This window comes from Sprattus sprattus, assembly GCF_963457725.1.
Source record: "Sprattus sprattus genome assembly, chromosome: 6".
Lineage (NCBI taxonomy): Eukaryota > Metazoa > Chordata > Actinopteri > Clupeiformes > Clupeidae > Sprattus > Sprattus sprattus.
In genome coordinates this window covers 31,103,939-31,130,163 of record NC_137925.1, presented here as the reverse complement: position 1 = coordinate 31,130,163, position 26,225 = coordinate 31,103,939, and the positions used below count along the sequence as shown (strand labels likewise).

The 26,225-nt window shown below is 43.0% G+C and overlaps 1 protein-coding gene across 1 annotated transcript; it reads left to right on the top strand.

Moving 5' to 3' along the window:
- Positions 1 to 2,473: 2,473 nt before the first annotated feature.
- LOC308367121 (kyphoscoliosis peptidase-like) lies at positions 2,474 to 13,731 on the top strand (the record flags this gene model as incomplete). The annotated part of the gene is made up of 6 exons (XM_080840940.1): positions 2,474 to 3,148; positions 3,255 to 3,369; positions 4,366 to 4,483; positions 11,600 to 11,791; positions 12,115 to 12,305; positions 12,404 to 13,731. 6 exons carry the CDS (start codon positions 2,474 to 2,476, stop codon positions 13,729 to 13,731), a joined length of 2,619 nt encoding a protein of 872 aa, XP_080697066.1.
- Between the last annotated feature and the right edge of the window lie 12,494 nt (positions 13,732 to 26,225).

The following is a 26,225-nucleotide window of genomic DNA, read 5'->3' as shown; positions in this document are numbered from 1 at the left end:
ACTTTCATTCATCTTTCTGTCTATTCTGACGGGTGAGTTCAGATAGGTGACTGAATGGGAATGCTAAATGCATAACGGATGGCGAGGGGCAAACACAGATAAGGTTCATTTAACATGCATGGCAGTCAACCATTAAAGATGAGCAGACAAAAAGACTACCACAATCACCATACACTCATCAATCATCAATCAGGCACACAGACTGAGAGAGACACGGAGAGAGCCAATCACCGTGAACCTGGAAGGTACAAGACATCAGTGCAATGTATTTTGCTATTTTACTAAGTTACAAACCCCTTGGAGCAATTTAAGCTTTTTTTCACAAAACGACTTGGCAGTATAATGGTCGTATAATGTAAGGAACGCTATGAAATTGCCTCTGCAAACTACATGCACCTGGCTTCCATAAATGACTGTTTATATTATGTTGTGATATGACTTGCACCAGAATGAAACAATTTAGTTCAAATGGTGCGCATGAATCTTTGAACTTTGTGATATTTACTTCTTTGAAGGCCTTCAGGAAGTTATAAAAACCTCCCATAGCAATTTCTGCAAATTAACTTGTACATTTGTGTGTCAGAGTACACCCAATCTTACGCATCATTTATTTCTTTTTTTTTCTCAATGTGACTATAAACGTTCAAAAAAATCACACACGGCTAAAAATACCTGTCGTCTTTCTTACCTTCAGCGAACTTATTCACAGTGACTCCCTCCATGTCGTCTCTCACTCCCTTCTGGGTCTTCATGCTTGGCTTGTCAGATATGGTTGAGTGTTTTCCCTGGAGATTTGTCCACAGCGATGGTACCTGAGGACCAGAGAAAGTCACTCACACACTGACACTACCAGGGCAGAGGAGTCGTACCACAGGTGAGAGGAACGCTAAGGGAGGCGCACACCTTCCAGTCATGGAGCGAGAGCAGCCAATGAGATGATTTGGCCAGAGGTTTGGAAGAGGTTGCTGGGGGTGGAGAGACTGGGCTTTTGTGAGTTTATGAGCACAATAAGCCCTAAATACCACCATACCAGTAAACATTTACCATATATGATACCCAAAATGGTTTTATAATCTTTGCACTACTTTAGCAGAGGGAACAAACAAATTGTGTAATAATCAACACACAAAGTCCTGTTGATATCAGGGCTTTGCATGATTTTATAAAGAGTAACTTTGATCAGGATTGGAGTGAAATAATAAGTTGCCTTCAGACTGCTTTAGATATGGTTTGTAGTGAGGGCACTGAGAAATATTAGACTCCACTAAAGTATTTGTAAAACCCTTACAAAGAGGAATGGAAAACATTGTGTTCCGCAGCCAGTAGCCTGACCCATACATGTAGGGTGTTAATCCACACAGATCAGGGGTATCCATATTGGAGCTGCTGGACTTCATCTCCTCCATCCGCATCCTCTTTCAAAAGAAGCTGTTGCATGACAAAGTCATGGCCTAATGGGTCGCCTCACGGTTCCCAGCTTGAGACAAAACTTTATTCCTTTGAAAAGAAAATCTACAAGTGTGATCTTCAAACAACTCAAAGGCCTCCACAAAATCTCACACCATTCCCCTACCCGAGACCTCGGTGGCCCATCATTACACCCCCCCTCCCAAGCACCAATCCTAGGCTGGTGGAAAGTCCTACACCAGCTCTCTATCAGCTGCTTTGTAGTATTTTTAGGTCTGTCATCCCCTGGCTATGCAGGCTGAACACATCCCAGCCCCTGGCACAGTATATAACTGGCCAGTGGTTCGAGGGGTGACATCTCTACATGGAGATGGGCAGAGGACCGTGATTTTGAAGCAAACCCTGAAGCACACGCTGTCAAACAGAACGAGGCAAACACATAGACAAAACACACAACCACAAACAGACACAAACTTGCACAGGCCAAGCAAGGTTCAAGGCAAGACTCTTAAGGTAAGGTAAGCCTTTTAATCCATAAGTAGTTGTGCAATCAGGCTTGAGGACAAAAGAATTTGAGTAAAACAGCACTTGACTGGATGGAACTGGCACTGTGAAGAGTATTTAATTGAAATGCAAATTTGTGACAGAAAGGTATACAGGAGGTGCTTGATGTACCATAGCCAGCTTGGGTTGTCCTTAGCAATTTATATCTTTGACAAGAACCTCTCAGAGCCTGAACAAACTATTGTCTTTTCACCGTCTAAAGTTTACATTGAGAGGAAAGGAAACAGATTTGTCTGCTAGCTGCTATTTGCATAAGTGGCTGTATTTCAGTCACTGCAATCATCAACTTTCAAATGTAATCTGTTACCTATTGGATTCCTGAAAAGGTCACACAATACCTGCAGGTGAAATGTTTTCCTCAACTCTGAAGAAATGTCAAGGTTGTAGTACTAAATGAGTGAAGAGTGTTTCACTGTGTATGTCATAATCCGTTGTTGTTTTTTGATTTCTTCATCGCTCAATATGTACAGAGATCTGTTGTGATACCACAGGACAGGACAACATGGGTAATGTTCTCCAGCTGAAAAGTGAAGAGGCTCCAAAATCAAAAAGTCAGATTCTTAGTGATGTTGACATCCACGCCAGTCACCACCACAACTGCAATAACAGCAACAACACCAAAGTGACGGAGGAGCCACATCCTCTTAATAAGCAAACCACTGCCTCACAGGGGGACAGCCTTCAACCTCCAGAAAGGGACTTAAAAGCCCCTGCTGATGACACCTCCCCAACTTCATCTGAAGAAGTGGCAGATACATCTGTCATCAAACAGGCCTGGAAGCTGGAGGTGGGAAAGCCAGCGAGCGGCAAAAAGCAGAGTGGCGTCCCAACATCCCCTTCCAACATATCTGGTGTCATTTCAGTGAAGAGCGCTGTGTTTGAAAAGTGGGCCGCCATGGACAGGGAGTTCCAACGGCCGCTGGCAAAAAGGCAGCTGTCCGATGAGAGCAAGGCGTGCACCTTCAGCAGGGTGAAGAAGAGTGCAGCACACAGAGGACCCACAGAGGGACAGCACACACTTCATGCTGACACAGCCCTCACAAGGCACACAGAGAGCAGTGGGCCACAGCTAGCTGGAAATGCACAAGTCACACACAGAAAACTCCAAAGAGAACTTTTCTCAACCACGGATGTCTTCAGGAAGGTTGATGCCCACGCTATCAAAGTCGGCAAAGAGGTGAGAAGAAAGAAAAGTATAAACATAGGTCCATATGTATATGTTGAAAAGCATTTGAGTATGTATACTTCGCATCACAAAACACACTTTGCAAATGATTTTGCAGCTAAGAAGCAAGAAGATCTACTCTGTGCAGATGATCACACAAGCCATAACTGAGGGTGCACAAACTGACCTGCAGAAACTCCGGGCAATCTGGACATGGCTTTGCCACAACATCGGTCAGTGTCTCCTTCCCATCTTTCTATTTATTGTTTATTAAATAGCCTTACTACTGGCTGGGTTAAAAACTTTCCAATCTTTGCAGTTTTTCGGAGTGTCAACAGCCACATTCTGCAGTAGCGTTCTTTATTCGCCTCAGACCTTGATTATATTCACTTGTGACACACAGACAGATGCAGACAATGTGGTGGCGTAGTTGCTCTTTTTATACTTTCTAGTCCGCTTTCAGTCTGCAGCTGCGCAGATGGTGCCATCGTGGAGCCACAATTACCCCTTCTGACAGCTAAATTTACGCCACGCAGACCCTCACATACGACGTGCAAAGTATGATCAAGCCGTAGCTCTGCTAGGCAGAGGTACCACATTATAATATGGCCTGCTGTGTCCCTATCTCCACCATGACCTTCTACAAGTATTGCACTGGTAGTGCGTCATGTCTTAGCAGGGAATTACTGGGCAGGCTTGCTTAATGAGAGCTGGGTCAGGATGACCATGGCTGACATGCTTTCCACTTACATACAGCTGCCTACACTGAAGTGGCCCCTTGGCTCTGTAAAGATCCACATTAGATGAGACAAGCCGCTGTCAGTGAGTCCTATCCTTGTGGTGAAATATAGCAGCACCACAATTCAGGATAACAATGCAATAAGGGCTATTGGCCTCATAAAAATTGAAGTTCATCATGTGACCATTTGCATGTTGATCTCGTAGATTTGGCAAGCCCAGCAATCGGGCAATGAGAAGGATCAAATTATTACAGTCCAATATAAGTTCAGGGTAACAGACCATATAAGATTTCAGTCGGGCATGAAATAATCACATCTACAATGCTGAACATGGCACCATTACTAAAGAGATTACAAATATATCTTCTAAGTTTGCTCTGGCATCATTCATTTAATAGTTGGCTGTTTTGTATAGTTTGTAAAACAACTATCATTCTGTAATGATTCACTGCTGATTTCTAACATGTGTGTCTATCTGTGGGTGCATAGAATATGATGTAAGTGGATACTTGGGACTGACAAAGAAGGTGACCTCACCGGAGCAGGTCATCGAGACAGGCCGGGGCGTGTGCTGTGGATACTCCACTGTGCTTCAGCTGATGTGCAGGTAGGCAACTTAATGGCCTCTTCATTTCCTTTTGCATTCTATTGGGAATAAATAAGTAGTACACAACATCTGCACTGAATCTCTGTCCCTACATTAGGCCAATTAGCGACAATTAGTATTCATGTGTAAAAACCTCGTTATTAGAACTGAAAAATACGTCTGAGGGGATTTGCGAGGTGTCTGAGCCAGCTATCTAATGTTGGCATACATTTACCCACAAGGTAAACAGCGATGTATTGACGGATTGACATAGACGGATAGTTACAAAATTTGGGAGGTGCTTGCAGGCCACGGAGAGGTGCTTGCAGGCCATGGAGAGGGTTTGCCACGACGGAGAGGGCTCTCCGTGTCTCTGTAAACAGACAACCATAAATTGGACTTTATTTGTGCAAAACTAAGCTTTGCTTAACTGTCCTCACAAACAACATGTTACCCTTTTACCCCTAGTGCTATAAAAAACACAGGTGTCACACTTGCATTAAACAGACCAGAATCCTGTGTTACCAGCTTGGTGAGGGGGTCGGACTGCCTGTCTACCACTACTTTAAGGACTTCATAGAATTATATATAGTAACTGTTGTATATAGCAACTAGGTAATAACAAACGAATAAGTACCATGTACATAAATCAAACAAATAGCACAGTGCCCCCACTAAGGACATGCTATACCAGTGTAACTGGCAGGATATGCAAATCCTCAGATATAGTTACAATGGGAGCAGTAATGGCAAAGATTAGCTCCTATTCGCCTTATTCCCACGGGACGCCATTTTGAAACGAAAACGAGGCTTGGCTGGGTAACCCAACCTGAGGTCATTCTCTACAATACGAAGAGTAATGGACTAAAAATGGAGCACATATCTTCTGCCCTTGCCCCTTATTATCGCGGCATTAATAGATTATTTTTAATGGACCACATATCTTCTGCCCTTGCCCCTTATAACCGCGGCATTAATAGATTAATTTTTGCAACTCACCATCGTCTGCATCATGTTTATTTTCTTGGCTAGCTAGCAAATGTAAGCTAAGTTATACTGTCATAATTGCTAGCACGAATAAGTCAAAAATGTGTAAAATGGCAGGTGATTCATGGCATCTTTTTTCTTTCGGGATGATCTTGTAAATAACTATGCTTTTGCAGTCAGAAAGAGAGAGAGAGGGCATTTCCCTCCATGAGAAACAATGAGATCCCCTACATGGTCAAGGTAGCTAGTTAGATGCAACAGATGTGAGGAGTTGCTACATCGCTAACGAGCTGTTTGCGGCTAAGCCTGTTGACATTTCTCTAACCGGGATGATCTTGTGAATAACAATGCTTTTGCAGTCAGAAAGCGAGAGAGTGACAGGGCAAGTGTGAGAGCGAGGGCATTTCCCTCCATGAGAAAGAATGAGATCCCCTTCATGGTCAAGGTAGCTAAGTTAGATGCAACAGATGGGAGGAATTGCTAAATCGCTAACGAGATGTTCGCGGCTAAGCCTGTTGACATTTCTCTAACCGGGATGATCTTGTGAATAACAATGCTTTTGCAGTCAGAAAGAGAGTGACAAGTGTGAGAGCGAGGGCATTTCCCTCCATGAGAAAGAATGAGATCCCCTACATGGTCAAGGTAGCTAAGTTAGATGCAACAGATGGGAGGAATTGCTACATCGCTAAACACTAAATGGCAAATAAGCTTCTTCAGCAGACCGGTAGTCTTAAGGCAAACATACATAACGCAGTAATATGCCTACGGACCCTGGTATGGCAATAGCACAGAGCCCATTCTCCATATTAAACGTCATTGTAGCGCATTTAAGCTGTTATTTTAAGGTTAGATTGCCAATCCTTACCCTTAAGTACAATTGCTAAATACTGTTACTTTAAGGTATTAGAGTTCCTTACGTTCAGAGGCTGTTCAAAGGTTGCTCACGTTCTGAGCTTCTACAGTATTTTGGCACACACATTCCATGTTTGGTGCATTTCATAATAGTCAAGTAAATAAACATGATGCCAGCGTCGGAAATACATGAGGGCAAAGGGCAAAACTGCCCCTAAGAAATATAATTTTGCCCCTAAAATTACTAGGAGAGGAGAAAAAAATGCCCCCATAATTTTCTGTAATATTAATAATTTAATGAACGTGTCAAAAACATCTTTGGAGCGCTTCCTAATCAGACCTGTGACTGCGAGAGTGAGGAGTAATGAGGATCATTGCAGTGTCTGTCACCTCCTCAGGTTCTAAAAGATAAAATTCACACACCCAGCGACTGTCAAAAATGAAAGCTAGATTGGCTTGGGGTGGAGGATGACGACGACGAAGAGAAAAAGACCCGGTTTTGTTTTCAAGGCATGTCGGACTCGTTGTCAATCCAGCACAGGCAAATTCTTCTGCTGACTCCATCAAATACATGGAATTTCGTCACCAAGCGCCAAGCGCCAAGCAACACGCATCGCCTACGGTGAATGATAACTAGTAATAATACTTTTAGAAATGATTTAGTTCGGATAGGCTAGTTTAATGTTAGTTGCTAACGTTAGCATTGGCTACAAAGGCTTGCTTGCAAGCTAGCTAACTATTCTAATCTGTATTTCCTGTAGGCCTACTATGGTAGGTACATGATTAAAGGTGACACAAAAATCCATAAATATAATCTGTTATTATTATCAAAAAGGAAAGAAAAAAATGATTGTTAATAGTTGTTTAAAAAAAATTGTAATAACAACTAATAACCACGAAGAAATAAGAATACAATTGAATATGATTGTCTAATTTACTTTGTCTGTTTCGTTTTTGTTCAAAAAATCTAAGAAAACACTTTGAATTTGTAGACTAGTGCCTACTTATTATTGCCATTTGATGACAATTGTTCATAGTCATCACTATGAAGCCTAAATAAGTGTGTTTATAATTTTGAACAAAGGTTAAATGTTTTTCACAAGTTTCTAAAAGTGCCCCCAATTTTTTTGTTAAATGCCCCTGGATTTCAGTAAGTGGGGGGGGGGGGGGGGGAAATTTAGCCTGGTGACACCAGCCTACGTACCAGCCTTCCGCCTGAATTGATTTCAAGCTCATACTCAGTCTGGCCCAACCCCGTTGACAATCGTCTCCAGGACTCAAAATCCAACCGCACCAATCAGCGAACAGTTCAGAGCTGTGATGCAAAACTCACCTTGGAGGAAGAGACACGAAAAGCTATCGGGAAAGTTGTCTCAACTCTCGAGAACATCAGAAAATTAAAAGGAGAACAAGAGTATTGTCTTGTAAGTTTTATGATTGGAAAGGACGTTGTAGCTCTTCTCCCAACTGGCTTTGGGAAGAGTTTAATCTACCGAATGTTTACCAAACGTTGCTGATTGGTTAAGGGAACTCCAATGATTTTAAACCTCAAGCTAAGCACCCGCCCATCTCGGAAACGAAAATGAACGGGGTTAGGCCAGACTGACTGATGGAAAAAAATGGAGTCACAGGCTGGTAATGGCCAGGCTAGGGGAAATTGCCCCCCAAAAAATATGTAAATTTCCCTAATCTTTTTTTTCTTTTTCAATATGGCCGCGAGGGGAATAAGGCGAATTACCAGTGCTTACCAAACAATAGTGTTTGATGTTATTTCCCCTTTCATGTACAAATTAATTAAAGAAATTGTTTGTGTGCAATATGTAGGCCTTTATAAGTGACATGTAAGTAAATTGTCTAAATATGTAATCCAGCAATATGAAATTTGAAGTTTCCCCTACATTTGTGTCACTTTAGCACACATTCGTGTGACAAACTGAAAAGTATCAAAAATCACTATCATACTCGTCTAAGAAACCCAATGAACGCAAAATGGCTACATAAACTCCGCAAAGTAGGGAATATTGCACTAGGGTCCTTTATTCTGACACAGTGAAACTAGTGAAACAGGAAGTAAAACGAAGTCACTTAGATTTAAACTTACCGGCACTTTTAGCTGCTCAGGACCACTGATCTCAAAAAGAGAGATCAGTGCTCATGACGGGTTTGATTATTGTCATTTCACTGCCGTTATACATTAAAGCAAGTGAACAAATGGAATGTTGTTCTTATCTACAAAGGGAAAAAAACTTACATTATTAGAGGACTAAAGTTAAATGTAACACTGCATACATGTTTAACATATTTGGGTCCTGTTAAGTTGGTGCGCGTGAGGAAATCAGGAGCTCATTGTACTACTCATCGTACCTTTGGAGAATGAAATCCAATTAAAAAATGATTAAAGGTTCACTCTCGCTGTTACAGTTGTTCTCACGGTGGATGCGAACAGTTTGCCGTCACCAATAAAGCGGCTACTCACGTATTCTGTAGTCTATGATACTTGATGACAGGATGAAGTTCCTGGAGGCTAACTTAGTAGTTTCAGCTCTGTGACGGTGAAACTCGCCCAGCCTCGTCCCAGCTTCTTCATCAGGCAACGTGTACTGTACGAAGTTATAACGTCCCAGGTCTCGTTGTTGCCAATGTCTGTTGTGAACATACAATTTAGCTAATCTTCTCTGTAGCAGGCAGAAGCCTTCCAATTACTGCCTTCTAAAATCCAACTAGCACAAATACAAAAACGACTTCTCCTCATAAAGGATTAGGTACAACTTTGAAAAAAAACGAATTTTATGTTTCAGCGGGAAAACATAAATTTTTGCTAAACAGGAGGAAAATGCATCATGGTAACTGTACAGTGATTCTTGAGATAAGGGACAAAACAGGTTTTGATTTTCCAAAAAAATATTTGGATAACTTCCAAAATATATGATTACATTTATGTCAAATGAAGTTTTGTCTATCCAAACATGTTTTGGTTCAACCTCCCAGTTGTAGATTTTTTATGTTAATTGAATGTTTGCTGGGTCAGCACTTGATTTTCGTCAACACCATCATAAACATAAATATACTTATGGAAATTATTTGAAATGATCTTATCAGAAATATTTTTACTCATTAGTTTTCCTAGTTCCCCATAATGTACACAGGTCTTTAAATCATTAAAAACTAAAGTTTAGAGCCAAAGAAGTCAATGTTTAATGAGTAGAATTGAAATCATATCACGAATTACATTTGTCTTTAACCTTCAGATTTAACAGAGACATTTTTAAGCATTAAAAATACACATCTACATTGGAAATGTGTTAGTCTTTGAACAAATATCCTTCAAGGAATGAAACAGATACCATTTTCTTTAAAAAACGATAAAAAATATATCTGAAGGAGTTGACACTCTATATCTAAACTAGATTTAATTCGACACATTAAACTGAAATAGCAATAAAAATGCATAGGAAGTGATATTTTTGGCATAAACAGCATTAAAATGCTTAAAATGGACACTAAAATGGCCTTAGTCAACACCATCAGAGAAAGTCAACACCATCAGACACAAATGTTGATGGTGTTTGATGGTGTTTTGATGGTGTTGACGTCTGATGGTGTTGACAAAAAAAGTACATTTCTCCTTATATCACACAAGATTCTCACAGGAGCCATCTTGTTTTTCATCTGTTGATCATGGTCCAGCCAATCTATATAAATAAACACTAGATTGCAGAACATTTTACTCTAATGTTGACTCTTTAGCCATTTTGGAGTTGATACGCTATGGTTGTGACGTGTGCATATTAGTAAATAGATATGAAAAACAAAGTATTATTAAAAACTTACCAGAGCTCAAATTTTCTCATGTCACCAAGAAGACCAAGGAGGAAGGAAAGGGGTCCTTTGAGTTAAAGCTGCCCTAAATTATTCCTGATTTTTTTCCCAATTTAAAAAAGTCTGATGGTGTTGACGAAAACTCTGGACACATGTTCAACTGACCAGAAAGTAAATTCAAAATGTTTCAAAATAATTTTTTTTAATGTTTGTGAAATAAATACTATGTTATTAACATATGATATAGATAAAGTTCAATTTTATATCACTTTTCAGACTTTTTAAAGCATTGCAGTGTGATGTGACCTGCTTTCGGACATGGGTTTTTGTAGGTACTGGTCACATATCATATCATTAAGAATAAAAACAAAATGTTAGACAACAACAAAACACACTTTGTTGTGGTACCCTTGTCCTGTTGATGAGTTTGGTGAGGCTTTTAAAATATATTACGTACATTTTAAGATAAAAAAACTGTGATTTATGTCACGGACATGTTTTGTCCCAAGTCTCAAGAATCAGTACACACAGCACACAGTTTAAACTTCAACCACATAGCATTATCAATAAAAGAGAAAGCATTAACAAAATAAATAATATTCTGAAAGGGCCTTACAAAACATCTCTATTCCCCCTCTCATAAATTCACACTGTCAAAGACAATTTTACTAGCTTGCTCTGGTGACATAGGCCCTAAAGCTTGTCAAATATAAAAACAAATACAAAAAATGGGTCAAACTAAGCCCATTGACTAGCACTGAGTAATTTGGTGAAATTACAATATCAAAAGTCACGCACTCCTTTTAAGGATGCCATGTTGGCTGAAGACACCACAATATGACTGAATGATGTTTATATCAGATATGATCATTAATGAGTGTAATAACTTCTGAGGTAACAGACTATGGATGAACAGAGATGCTCAAACAGATATTCCCAGGCTGGCTTTTTTTCCCCCTGGCATTATCCCTAAACAAGCACCTTTTTGGTGGATGTAATTACTTGGCAGAAGTTATGATGGTGAACATTTGCGTCACCACCTTGAGTCTGTCACCCCTTAGGCTGTAATGCTATGCAGGGACTCTGGGGACCCTTAACCCATCACCGCCACCACTCACCCAACAGAAATGTGTGTGTGTGTGTGTGTGTGTGTGTGTGTGTGTGTGTGTGTGTGTGTGTGTGTGTGTGTGTGTGTGTGTGTGTGTGTGGACAGGACACATTATACAGAATCATGTAAGAAGATATTTAGGAAGGCAATTGTCATTTTCACATTGGGATAAATTAACCCTACCTTCATTTGGCTTATCTGTGGATAAATCTTCTTACCGGGATACACTATGAATCTTAAGATGTTGACTGTGTGGTGCATGTATGGGGATTGCACACCCTCACCAGTGTCATCAGTGCAGTTCTTAAAACAACGTTTATCCCATTGAGATTGATGATGACCATATTTCCACCTCTTCTCTGGCTGTATAGTGTGGTGGGGATAAAGTGTGAGGAGGTGTCTGGTCATGGTAAGGGTATTGGGTTTCGGCAAGGCCAAACATTTCAAAACACTAAATCCAGCCATATGTGGAATGCAGTGAATCTGCAGGGCCACTGGTACCTATTGGATTCCTGCTGGGGCGCAGGCAGCGTGGACATGGACAATAAAGCTTTCATCAAAAGGTGAGAGATACTTAGTCTTATTTAAACCTTTTACAGACTCTTGAATGTAAAGAAACTTTATAATATCATAAGTTATCAATTTCATCAGAACTTGTAATCACCAATCTGTGTGCCTGTGTGCCTTGGACATAATTTTATGTTGTGACAAATAACCTACTGTGTGCTACCGTATTAGGACTTGTCAAACCACCATTACAATAACCATTATAACGTATGGGAAGTGTGAAATACTACGTGTATGGAAATACATTACCTCTGCTCTTCATACATTTGAAAAAACTGTTTTTCATTGAAAAAAAATGTACTTGGCCTTATCTTAACAGATATGATGATTTCTACTTCTTGACTGATCCTGAAAACTTCATCAACTCTCACTGTCCAGATGAGCCTGGATGGCAGCTACTCGATAAGCCTATCCAGCTGGAAGAGTTTGAGAAGAGGGTCATGAAAACTTCTGAATTCTACCGGCTGGGTCTAACCCTTATTTACCCCAAACATTTTTTCCTAGTGACAGGTGACCCCCAGCCCCCTGCTCAAAATCTCCAAATGTATCAAAAGATATTATTATACCCTTACAAATGCATTCACCATTACTTGTCTCTGTTTTCACAGAGAACGGTGAAGCTACCGTCTCCATGGGTTTCTCCCAGCCACTGGATTTTACGTACCAAGCCTCCCTGCGAAGCGGAACGGACCAGGAGGAACTGAGCACATCCATCGGGCTGCTCACAGTCACCACAGGAAGCATGAAGCTGAAGCTGATGCCCCCAGTGTCTGGCACGTTTAACATCATGGTGTTCGCCCGGCCTGCCAACGCCACAGGGATGTTCAGCTGGGTCTGCTCCTTCCTGCTGGAGTGTCTGGAGCCCGCACCTGTACAGGAGCTCCCAGAAAACCCCTTCTTGTCCTGGGGCCTACAGCAGAATGCTCAGAGCTTAGGGCTGAAGCTATGCCAATATTGCTCAGACGTCACAATACTGGAGTCTGGCTCCTTCGAGTTGGTTCTACACACCACCAGACCTCTTATGATGCTATGTGAATTAACCCACAGAGACCTTGATAAAACAGTGGCCAAGCGATGTCTGGCAACACAAATTCAACCTAACCAGCTCACCTGTCATGTCCTCTGCCCTTTTATCGGTTACTATCGGCTGTCTGTGTTTGTACGGGACTATGAGAGTGTGGGTGACAGCTTCCAAAATGCAGGTAATTTCCTGCTCCATTGCACTTCTGGCGCCATCAATCTCAACGAGCTCTTTCCCGCCGACCTCAGCACTTCCTGTGGCCCAGGTGTGAGGACAGTCAACGCTGGTCTCTCCAAGTTCAGCCACACGACAGCCCAGCTCAGCACACAGCAGGGCAAATGTAATATCACCTTCCACAACTCACAAGACCTGGAGCTGCACACCATGCTTTCCAAAGAGCACCGCAAGCGGGCCGGGAAGCCCCTCTCCAGGCACGTGTTCTTCACCTACCACGCCAGCAAGGTCACCATCAGCATTGCCCTGCCAGAGGCTGGTGTCTACAAGCTGAGTCTTTATGGCAAAACCGCCGGCTCTACCAACCAAGACTTCAACCTGCTTTGTGACTTTGTCCTGCGGAACAGCTCAGAGAGCTCCTGGCCACCGTTCCCCTGCAGCTACACAGCCTGGCAGAAGGGCTTTGTGCTGTTCGAGCCTCGCAGCGGCTTGCTGGAGCCAGGGTCCTGGGTGCGTTTCCGTGTGAGGGTGCCTGGCGCCAAGCGGGTGAGCGTGCAGGGCGAGCAGCGCACGGAGCTGCAGCTCAACAAGAGCCGCGTGTGGGAGGGGGAGGTGTTCACAGGAACCAGCGCCACCCTGCTTAAACTGGCTGCCGCGGGTACTGCAGGCTGTGGGGAAGGCTCCAACAGCATGGCCATCATCATGTCCTTTGATGTTTTGAGTGGACAGAATGAGCTGTGAGATGAGCATTGGCTTGAGTTGAGAAAGGTGTTGGTGGCTGACACTGTGGTGGGAATCAATACATTATGGTCGGATGACTGGAAGTGAACTGTGAAATTACCACAAACACAGTGATAACATGTTTTGCAGTGCATTACTACAGATAATTAATGTGTCCTTCGGTGCAAACTCAATTATGAGGACTGTAATTAAAATTCCTTCAATGTGGAGTATATTGAACACAAGCATTTCGTGTTTATCAATAAGACAAGAGATGTTAAATATGTAAAGAGATAATACATAGAGTGGCAAATATATATTATACATATGCATCTTCTTCAAAAATAAATAAATAAAGTCCACTGAGAGGAAGTGTATATCATTAAACCTGAAGTACCTGGAGTACTGGACATCAGACATCACAATATACTGCAACCAGGAAATCCCACAAGATACTGCAACCAGGAAATCCATGGGATAAATTGCCAGCCCACACAGACACACACACACACCTCCAGTTTTACTGCTAACTGTAAAGGGTGGGGCGGCACAGTGCATATTCCATGCCATTTGACTACACACCAGTGCACTCGGGCAAAGGGCAGAGAGACAAGTCAATCTGTTGATATGTGGCACATAGTTATTTTATGAATTAGTCCTCCAGTTTTCAGCAGACTTTTGTTCCTCTCAGTAGATCTCAATCGTGTAAACCTGTGATACGTATAAGGGATATTTGACTGTACATGCATGCATATAAAATCATGTGGTATTATACCCACGATGACAACATAGAGCAAATGTGCTGTTAAACTGTGCCTGGGCTGTAAAATGCTCTTAAGCAAATATTGCACAAGCTTCAACTAGGTGGATATTGGAAGGTATATGTACTGGCACAGCTAAGAACACCACACCTAACAGCATTACCGTTTATCAGTCTTCTTCATCACTTCTGGTTATTCTGATAATGCAGACTTTGGTCTGTAGCCAGGGCAAGTATAAGATCTGCAAGCTGTTCAGGAGAGGAGATCAGTTGAAGATGGTGGTGGGAGCAAAGAGAACTGAATGAGAAGAATAGAACCCAAACAGAACAAGGCGCACAGTTATCAACAAACATGGAACAAAGGTAAGAGTCTGTACAGACAGACTGATGCAATGAACCCACGTCTTACTCCGACATTTAAAGAGAGCTATGAAGACAGGCGAATTGCTTGATTTAAAACAGTACCCCAGCGGTTAAAATGTCCATGAATGCTCTGTGACGTCTTTAAACTAATGCAACTGCTTCATCTTGTATAATGGACACACTGAATACAGTGTTCGTCATTTCTTTTTGATGACTGGCATGAAAGAAGGCACTGTATTATTAAAGCTAATATTTTCATATACTATTCTGAAATTACTTTCAAATGTAGTTTGCAACTCCAGGAGAGTTTACAGGGAATTTGATTATTCTCAGGAGAGTTCTATCATAAAGACTCGAACATGAAAATGAATATTTCTATTTCAAATGAATATTAAATCAAATATCTGACTCTTTCTGAAGTCCAGGAACATGAATCTTATAGATGCCATCAGATAGAGTGAAGGTAGGCAGCTAGAAGGACAGAATGAGGCCAAAAGGGGTGTCAGTGTGGTGGTGGAATAGAACCTGAAACCATCTTCACAGTGAAAGCAGCAGAGACTGAGAGGTGCAGTATTTAAGAGAGGCATATTTAAATAGTAGGGGCTCTACTGACAAGCTGAAACAATGACTGCATGATGAAATGTACCAGAACAAAGTGAATGTTGGTATATGAATTCATTTATGCTCTTGTAACAACATACATAACAATACATTTGACGTTGAGGGCAAAATAAGGTATAATGTGTCCCTGTGAAACATTTATTTAATTGATTAATTTATTTTGAAATACATTGAGTCAAATAATTAAATGATTTAATGCACATTTAGAAACAGTTTTCTATCTCTTTCCAGACATTATTGAAACCCAAGATCACACAAGATGGGAGCTGTTATCACAAGGCTGAGGAGGGTGGGCAAAAAAGGACGAAACCCCAAAAACAAAAAGAAGAAAGGAAAAGGTGTGGTGGTGAAGAAAGGAGGTCTAACACCTCAGTCCTCCCGAAGGGGTGCCAAGGCAAGCACAAGGCGGAGAAGGAGTAACGGAACTCAACGCAGTGAAACAACACAGAGAAAACCTCTGACTGAGGTGTTTGCAAATACTGATGAACCAACATATGAAAACGTAGTGATAAATAACACAAAACAACATGAATCTAATGACTCACAAAGAAACAGAAGAATGAGCACTAAGAGAAGGAAGAGAACTGGTTCTCAGCGTAGCCAGAAAGTGCATACTGTAGAGAGACGACAGCTCAACGACATTTTCCCAAAAGCAGAAGACACAACAGACAGCTGTAATATACATGATAACATCCAGCACCGTGCCACACAATTCCGTGCCTCGCAGAGAAGCGCAAAGGGGAGCCTTAGGAGGAGGAAGAGCAGCAGAAAGCTCAAAAAACACCTGTTTCCAAGCCCTGCAGTCTTCAGCCAGATTGATGCCCATGCCATCAAGGCTGGAGAAGAGGTAAGATTTTCATTTGGCTGCTATCTCAGTATCTGATAAGAGCACATATGAAACTGCTGACCTGAGGTCCACAGTGCACACATCTTTCCAAGCGTCTCCCAGCCTGTCAAACCCAATCAGCAGTAACATGCCTCAGCCTGATATAAATCACGAATTTAGGTGACAGAAACATACGTGTGTGTGTGTGTGTGTGTGTGTGTGTGTGTGTGTGTGTGTGTGTGTGTGTGTCTGTGTGTGTGTGTGTGTGTGTGTCATGTATTATAAGTAATATTGTTGTCTTTCATAGCTGAGGAGGAAGAGGATCTTCTCTGTGAAGGCCATCACTGAGGCAATCACTGTGGGTGCAGTGACTGACCTGCAAAAGCTAAGGGCGATCTGGATCTGGATATCTCACAATATTGGTCAGTTCCATAACTGTAATAATCATTCTATTCTATACTCCTGACACTGCATATCCATACCCAAGTATATTGCCTCATAGCAATTCTAATCATATTTAAATTAATATAACACTGTCTTACCATCGTGAATTAGCAGGATTACATTGTGGCCATGCTAAATGAAACCCAATAAAGCTGGTCATAGCATCATTGACATTGTGAGCCTACAAACTTGGCGAGCTCGTTTATTAGGCTTTGTGAGGGATGAAATCATTATAGTCCAATATGTGTTCAAGATTCCGGCACAGATAAAGCCTTGGTGTCAAAGAAAAGAATATCATGTTGGTTGAAGGCTGAACATTATGATGTTGCGAAAGAGATTAGGCCTGCCCTTAAACACCTCAAATGAGTTTATATTTGTTTGCAGGCCTAGACAGGGCTAGACAACACCTTATATATTTTGAAAATAAATATCCAAGTATTTATTTAAATGGAAGGCATAGTTTAGTAAAATTTTGATGCATCAGGTTATGGCCATGCCCTGCCATACTAGTGTAGATGCATCGGGTTATGGGTATGCCATGCCATACTAGTTGTATGTATATCTGTATAGTTGTGTTAGGATGTTTAGCTGATTTAGATCACTTAACAACATCTGACTGTGCTTGATGTCTGTGTAGAGTATGATGTGAGTGGATACTTGGGGCTGACAGAGAAGGTGACTTCACCTGAACGGGTCATCGAGACGGGCCGGGGTATATGCTGTGGATACTCCAGTCTCTGTGTCCAGATGTGCAGGTATCTTTGAATGACCGCTCTCGGTACAGATAATAACAAGCTGAAAAGAATTTCATTTAGAAAACTACACAAAGAGAACATTGCAGAATCGCAGTGCATACAGAACCTTTTCAGAGCCTTCCAGAACCTTTCAAGTTTTCATCAGTCAAAATGGATTCAGTTCATTTTTTTCTCATCAATCTACACACAATACTCCACTTTGGAGTGTTGTGTTAATTCATTAAAAATAAAAGAATCATCCTGAAGGTAAGTCCTGTTCACAATTTGTTCTAGATACAGTGTTCAACATAACAACATGTTATATAAATCTATTTTGGATGCAGTGTTTGCAATCTAAGAGGAAGAGACAAAGCAAAATAAAAGAATGGGAACAATCCACATGTAGTGCTTAGTGATATTACATGATAGTGATTCATTTGTTTACCAGCCTCTCTTGTGTGCTTCTGCAGTGAAGTTGGGATAGAGTGCCGTGAGGTGAGTGGTCACAGCAAAGGGGCCAGCTATCGGCCAGGTCTTCATGCAGAAGCCACCAAGTCTGACCATGCTTGGAATGGAGTGCGTCTACAGGGGCACTGGTATCTGCTGGACGCATGCTGGGGAGCAGGGAACGTGGACTTCTCCAAGAGAGTCTTCACCAAGTGGTGAGACTGGCTAGCTTGGAATTATTGATATTTACTGTTACAATGGAAAGGGTTATTGAATTGTGTTAATTCAAAAAAAGATCATAGATGATACAAATGGGTTAATAAAAAATCATGCAGAAATAACTAAGCTAATAGAAAAACTCATTACTAAAAGATTCGTACCTGTTTTCAGCTACGACGAGTTTTTCTTCCTGACTGACCCGGAGATGTTCATAAGTTCCCACTACCCAGATGAGCCTGAATGGCAGCTTCTTAGGGTGCCGCTCACACTGGAGGAGTTCCAGAAGAGGGTCCAGAAATCCTCAAGGTTTTTCCAGTTGGGACTGACTCTTCACCATCCCACACACTTCCTGCTGGTCACAGGTTGGCATTCCCATCTCATTGTCCAGAGTTTTTCAGAGAACCATTTACAACTTTAGTTAATGCTGAGTAAATCATTCCATCTATTTCGCTACTGTTTCTTTCACTGGTTTTTAATTCAAAATTCTCTGAAATCTCTTTTTTCATTTCAGAGAATGGTGAGGCCACCATCTCCATGACTTTCCCAGAGCCTCTTGAGTTCACCTACCACTTCCATCAGCGCAGTGGCTCTATTCAGAGGGAGCTGAGTACATCTGCTGCACTCCTCGTAGTCACAACAACTCACATGAAGCTTCAGCTCAGGCCCCCTAATAAGGGGACATTCGACGTTGTTGTGTTCGCTCGAACAGCCAAAACGTCTGGTTCTCTCTCCAATGTCTGCAACTTCCTGCTGGAATGTCCTAAGCCTTCACCTTTAGATGGGTTCCCTGAGAACCCTTCTAAGTCCTGGGGCATGGAACAGAAGGCCAAGGACATGGGGCTCAAGCCGTGCCAGTATGAGGCTGAGATCACGGTGGAGTCTGGCACTTTTGAGATGGTGCTCCAAACCAGCAGGCCTCTGATGATGCTGTGCAAACTCGCCCACAAAGACCTGGACGAAGCGCTAGTCAAGAGATGCGTCGCTACACAAAATGAATCTGATCAGCTCATCTGTCACGTCCTCTGCCCTTACAAGGGCTATTACCGCCTGTCTGTGTATGTCAAGGACAGTGAGAGCAGTAGTGATTCATATGATTCTGCAGGTACCTTTCTACTGCATTGCACAAGTAGTTCCCTCATCAACATCAATAAACTCTTCCCACCTAACCTGAGCAATAGTTGTGGGCCTGGGAACTCAACACTCAAAGCTGGGCTCACTAACTTTAGCCACAGCAGGGCCCTAATAAATACACAACAGGGGCAATGCAACATCACTTTTCGCAATCAGCATGGCTTGAAACTTCAAGCCAAACTGTCCAGAGAGGAGCGTCAGCAACCCAAGTACCCCCTTTCCCGCCATGTGCTCCTCTCCTGCGACGAGAAAGACGCCAGCATCAGGGTTGCCCTGCCAGGAGCAGGGGTCTACAAGCTGAGCCTGTATGGTGGACCTGCAACCACAACCACCTTACCCAACATATGTGACTACGTGGTACGGAATGACTGGGAAGGCTCCTGGCCTCCGTTCCCACTCAGCTATTCCATCTGGAGTAGCGGCTGTGTTCTGTTTGAGCCGCGCACAGGCCTCCTGGAGCCCATGTCCAAGGTGCGTTTCTGTGTGAAGGTGCCCAGGGCGAGGGAAGTGAGCGTAATAGGACAGAACCACACCCAGCTGAGGCTCAACCAGGAGAGCCAGATGTGGGAGGGGGAGGTGTTCACAGGCACTGATCCCCAGTTCAAACTTGCCGCCATCTTTCCTGGGGGAGCACCTGGAAGTATGGACATCCTCCTCTGCTTTGATGTCCTGAAGACCCCAAATGGGATGAGATGAGAAGTAAAAACAGTGTCCCAATTAGTTTTATTGATTAGCCTAATAATCGAGGCACTCTTGTGTTTATTATTTCTATCACAGTACACTGGTCTATCACCAACTTAATATTTAGGGTGATTTTTTGGCCTTGGCCTTGCTATTCTCTCTCATCTACTGGGCTGCATCATAGTGTATACTAATCATTTCAAAATGGCTTATTGCGCATGTATACAAGTGCAGTGTATTCTGCTGTTGCCATGCATGCGTTAATTCATTAAAGTGAGAGGGAGATGGGCAGGGTGCCACCTCCACTTCACTCCGGTATGAGTAATGGGTGAACAATGGTTTCTGCTTGCTCTAATCACTCTGTTGGTTTGGTGAGCAATAGGAAGCCAGGCCACCAGATCACTTGTATGCCTCAGGCACATGTAGCATGTCCGCCTCTGTGAACCTGTCTGCTCACGCATGTCAAAGGCCATGCAAGGTCCTCACACCCTCTCAAACTTACAGCTGCTGCTATTTATATGTTGCTGAGAATGACAAACATTTGCATAGCTGATCCATGGCTGTAAACAGCACTCAGCAGTTTCAGAGGCTGAGCTTTCATAAGTGTATGTGTTAGCCTCATGAGGCCATACAGCTGGTCACTCTCTTACACCACTGGACCGTACAGTACAGTGTGTGAACATAAAATGTGAAGGGGTAGTTTGTTGCAATGTTTAATAAATGTTTATAGGCAATATTTCAATAACGGCTTATGTGTATGTGCTACATGTCTCTGTAAATTCCCTGTTCTGCTGCGTTGTTTGAACGGGTAGGCAAATAAATGTTAAAGTCTAAAGAACTGTAGAAGGAAAGCCAAATAATGAAGGAGCATCACTTTGACTGTGTTGATTGGTATTCTGTTTTGACCTCAGCCTTTTCACAGAAAAGAGCACTTTACGTTCCATATATCACATTTAAATGCAATTTAAAAAAAGTCACATGTCAATTTAAAATTAAAATGAACTTTTCCAAGAGAGAATGCTATGGGGGCTTTATTACTTACCTTTCCCTGAGTTGTTGGGTTTAGCAGTTACAATGGCAGCTTGATAAAGGTCAAAGTCATCCTGTGAAGGCTACCACCATACCAGTACAAACCAGTTAATTGAAGGGACTGTATGACATTCATATCAATGTCAGCAAGCCTCATGTCAAGTCCTTCATATTTATGTTGCGTATTGGACAATTACAGATATACTTGTCTCTGTATTGGGTTGGGTGGGTTTGTGTCTCTAATGTTCTACTTCCGAGTTGTTTACTTGGTAATTCGATGTTTTTAGAGGCGCCTAGAGTCTGTGTCCTGGGAGGATATAATGTTTGTGATGGATTTCCTTTTTTCTCACAATTTATATTTATGTGTCTCGCTTTTGTGATGTTGCAACTCCTCGCTGTCCCAGATGAGAGTCAAACTCCGCCAAGGGGACAGAGCTGTCTGCTCAGAAAAAAAGACCAGATTGTTTTTTTCCCCTCATCAAAAAGATAACTTGCCTTATCATTGTCATTTTCATAGATGTCAAATTCACCAATAGGAAGAAAACAAATGGCCTGCACACCAAGAGAATCAGTTTAGCTACCGTGACCATAGTGGTGATGCCCGCCTAGATATGAGACTCTTCACATCTAATCAGGGCCGAACACACCGCACAGCTCTTTCATTTACAGACAATCATATGCTGTTAGACAAAAGTGCTGAGGCGTAGTCCTTATTGAGTGGGATGAAATGAGGAGTAAATGTGTGCATTAATCAGCGCAGCGTAGCCTCTTTGCCACTCTCATTTTATATACCATAGACCTCCACAAACCACACTGACAACCGCAATTGATTTTCATTTCCTAATTTCAAGCAGACCACAATAACGTTAATCACTGGCTCAATGTGCTGTAATCATGGTTACAAATCTGAAATGGGAAGCTACTGTGAATTGACCATTAAATCAGTTCTCCTCACACGCAACCTGGAGACGTGGAGAAAAAAACAAGCGAACGAGATGAAGACACTCTGCCTCAGTGTGTTGAAATTCACAGGTAATATAGTACTCCCACTGGAGAGACATCATGCGGAACGTTCCAGAAAACAAATTAAACCGGATCACTCTGCACAGTATGCTATCGACTCTCCACTTGCGAGCATAATGAAGGTTTCAGTTTTTAGAGGGCTTCTCCTGAGGCCGCAGAGTTCAACGAAAACATCAAATGCTCTTGGCCCAGGCTGAGTTAGAGACCTCTGGAGTTGAATCAGCTGGCTTTGTACGTATGATAGGATGGTATAAACATCCTCGAAGCAATACACAGGGAGACAAAAAACATTTTCATGAACCTGCGCTCTGTTCATGCAGCATACAAACTCATGCAGATACAGATACAGTGTGGCAGAGACCCTAGTATTTTGACAGAAGTTGACTTTTACACCAAAAAAAACACCGAAATGGGTTAAACAGGGGCCCATGCATTGTGTAATCGAGCTCATAGGTAACAATGTCAGATTATTTCCACGAAATAATTTCTGTGCATAACAACACAAGAGCAATATGAGATACAACAACAAAACCTGTTCGCTCTGAGGGGTATAAATAGTCACGATCCCTGCTCTGGAACACAGATTAGGCCGACACCCTCTCAGTTGCACAAAGAGGTGATTGCTGCTCCATACTACCATTACCAGTTCACTATATGCCAAGCCATTATCATGCAGGCAGGCAGCTGGTCATGTGCATATGTTGTAGAGGCCCTGGGGCCAACAGGCAGGGGCCTCACAAAACTGACAGCAGTCCTGCCACAACAGTCCTGTCCCAGCAGTCATCCCCGGTGCAGCGCCTGGAGCGGGGAGTGAGTTTGGCCGATGTGACTGGCTGGTGAAAGGCCAGAGTGGGCTCCTTGAGGACAGGGGTGTGAAAGCTTTCTTCTCTTTTGGAAAGTTGTTATCAGAGGGTTGCCTGGGAATTGGGCCCAGCAGTGAGAGGCGCACGGAACCTCTCACCGCTGAAAGGACGATGGAAGGACAAGACCCCGCTGGCACAGTGAGATTTGAATGAGCAGAATGCCAGCGTTGCCTGCAGAAAATGGGAGAGGTAATAAAGTAAATGTCAGTGTAACAAGAGATCCCTGTCATGAGTAATAATCTTTTACAGTGATCCAAGAGAGATGGAAAAGTTTAATTAATTTACTTGCACGTACCCTGCATAGAAGTGGTAAGCACAAAGAGTTCAAATGCCCCTTTGACACGATACTCCTGATGTTGACCAAAGCCAGACACACACAAGTGACACGTCAAACGTGCAATATAGATGACACAGAGCCAAGTGCCTTAATGTCAAGCAGAACCAGTTGGAGGGTGCTGGTAAACCCACCCGTACTCCTGTCATGCACGCTGGTGACAGTCATCATTCAGCAGACCTGTCCGAGCGCTGATCCCTCTGGCCCCACTCATGGAAAGGGTGTAAATGGTAACAAAACAACACCAGAAGTGTATTAGAGAAGTGTGTTGAATCAGGACCAGTTTTTATTAGCCTCCTAGTAGATTTCAATGCTTACATCATGGATAGAGATAATTTGCCTTATAAAACATAAAATCTCTGCCCACTTCAGTACATTCTCATCGTGGTTTCCATAACGATGGTATCAACCAAATGTATTAAATCTTGCCCTCAGAGGGAGAATTTACTGCTTTGAGCTGAGCGGGTTCTAAGATGTCATGGACTTTCACAGAAGGATTTATCTGCAGGGTCCTTCACCCTCGTCTGAGCTCTTCCGTGAGCTGTCTGATGAGCAGAGAGTAAAGGAGATGTGAGATGAACGGCCTTTTACTGATGGGGAAGATTAAATGCAGCCCTCCAACACAGGCTCTGATTCCAGATCAGCATGGTTATGGGTCTGGCAGGGGAGACCATGGCTGCATAGTCATTTAAAAACACTCAGAATTAACAATGTGTATGAATTGTGCTGTATAAATAACGCTGTTTTACCTTTTCTTGCATTGCAGTGTATCATGAAGTACAAGGTATGTCAGGTAGATGTAGTGGGGTAAGGAGATGATATCAAATATACTCATACACTGATAGAAGACCCAGGGGATGGTCCAACAGAGGGAGGCAAACGCTACTGAAACTGACAACAGTTCATACATAACCATGGTCTAATTCATTTTTACCCCATGTGTAAAAATGGACGAGTTATGACTACAAATGTATAATAGAGAAAAAGGTGAATAATGGAGACGGAATGAAATTACTGAATAATTCACTTCACTGTTCACATTAGAAAACAAACTACCTGCATCAGACAAACAAAGGATTAACCAACAGAGAGAAAAAAAGGCCTCAGAAAAAGGTATCATACACTGACGGTGAATGCATAACCTCTGAGTCTGGCACACAGGCATGGCAAAGTAGAGGCAGAGGAGAGGTAGAGGAGAGGCAGAGGAGAGGCAGAGGAGAGGTAGAGGAGAGGTAGAGGAGAGGCAGAGGAGAGGCAGAGGAGAAGCAGAGGAGAGGCAGAGGAGAGGTAGAGGAGAGGCAGAGGAGAGGTAGAGGAGAGGCAGAGGAGAAGCAGAGGAGAGGCAGAGGAGAGGCAGAGGAGAGGCAGAGGAGAGGCAGAGGAGAAGCAGAGGAGAGGCAGAGGAGAGGTAGAGGAGAGGCAGAGGAGAGGTAGAGAAGAAGCAGAGGAGAGGTAGAGAAGAGGCAGAGGAGAGGCAGAGGAGAAGCAGAGGAGAGGCAGAGGAGAGGCAGAGGAGAGGCAGAGGAGAAGCAGAGGAGAAGCAGAGGAGAGGCAGAGGAGAGGCAGAGGAGAGGCAGAGGAGAGGCCGAGGAGAGGTAGAGAAGAGGCAGAGGAGAGGCAGAGGAGAGGCAGAGGTGGTGTAAATCACTGCAAACAATAGCCAAAGGTGAGTACGAGAGTACGAGGGCTGTGGGGGACGAGTGATTTGGGTAAGGGGTTAGGGTTAGGGTGATTTGGTGATTTGGGTAAAGGGCTTTCCAAACCTGTCTGTGATCCGACTGCCGCTGTGGACTTGCCTCTTCTCTCATCACTGATCTGGTTTTCAGCCTGGCACTGAAATAACTTTCAATAAGCCAAATGAAACGTCTTAAGCACCACAACTGGAACTGAATCCCAACAGTAGCAACAGACAATAAGTTAAAGCCCCCCTTAAAGACTTGGGTCAATCAGTCACTTGGGTTTTGCTCAGTGCTGTGTAACTATTAGCCCATACCTGCAGGCTGGTTAGTGCCAGGCCGAGTGTGAGAACACAGGGACACGGACTGTGGACTGTGAGCCGGGGCATGGTGGGCCTCATAAGAGATGATACTGTTTCAGCTGGAGCGTGCCCAGCTCTGTGGCTCTGGGGTACTAATGAAGTAACCAGGGACACGGCTCTGGCAACACCGCCTCAGATCAGGCCATGATGAATGGTTCACAGGAATATTTAAAATGCACACTGAGACGGGCTTGCCCCAATCTCTGGGAAAGATCAACGCTGGGTTCATCCAGGGATTTGAATGTTCAGCTCTGGACAGGAGCAGCAGTGTGAAACTTTTCCTGGCAGAACAGTAAAGGCCAAAATAAATGTTGGTGAGAGTTCGACAAGGACAGTTCAAGTGGTGTGCTGACTCATTCTCTGCATCCTCTGACAGGGATTGATATTACTGTTAAAACACTGTAATACTCGCAGGTCATTGTTTGAGAAGCCACAGAGATCCCTAGCTCCACAGAGACATAAACATGGCCCCCAGCTGGAAGCAGAGAGGAGGCTGTAACTGAGTCTCTCACAGCACCCGGGGGGTGGGGTGGTGTTGGGTCGAGGTTAGCGAGGTCACTGAGTGCTGAAGTTTCACGTGGTCGCCGTCTTCCCACCAGTGTGGTGATAACGGTTTCATTCGCCCCTGCTCTCTCACTCTCTCTCTCTCTATCCTTCTCTCTTTCTCTTTTCTTTCTCTCTCTTTCTCTCTCTCTTCCCTAACTCACTCCTCCCTCTATTCTTTCTTTAGTCTTTGGAGTACACTAGCAGATGGCACAGACCAATCTCTCACACAGGCGCTCATAGGAAAACTCAAACTCACCCCTCAAGTACCATAACAGCTTGAATAGAACTCATCAGTCGTATGTTTTAGGAACCATATTCAACCCTGCAGGTGCCTCTGGAGAATCAGTTACATGTTTATTTTCTTGATTAAGCATTTGTCTTTCTTTTATTGTATCAATTTACAAACACCACGATTTGACTCTGGTAATGGAAAAAGATAACTGAATGAACAATACA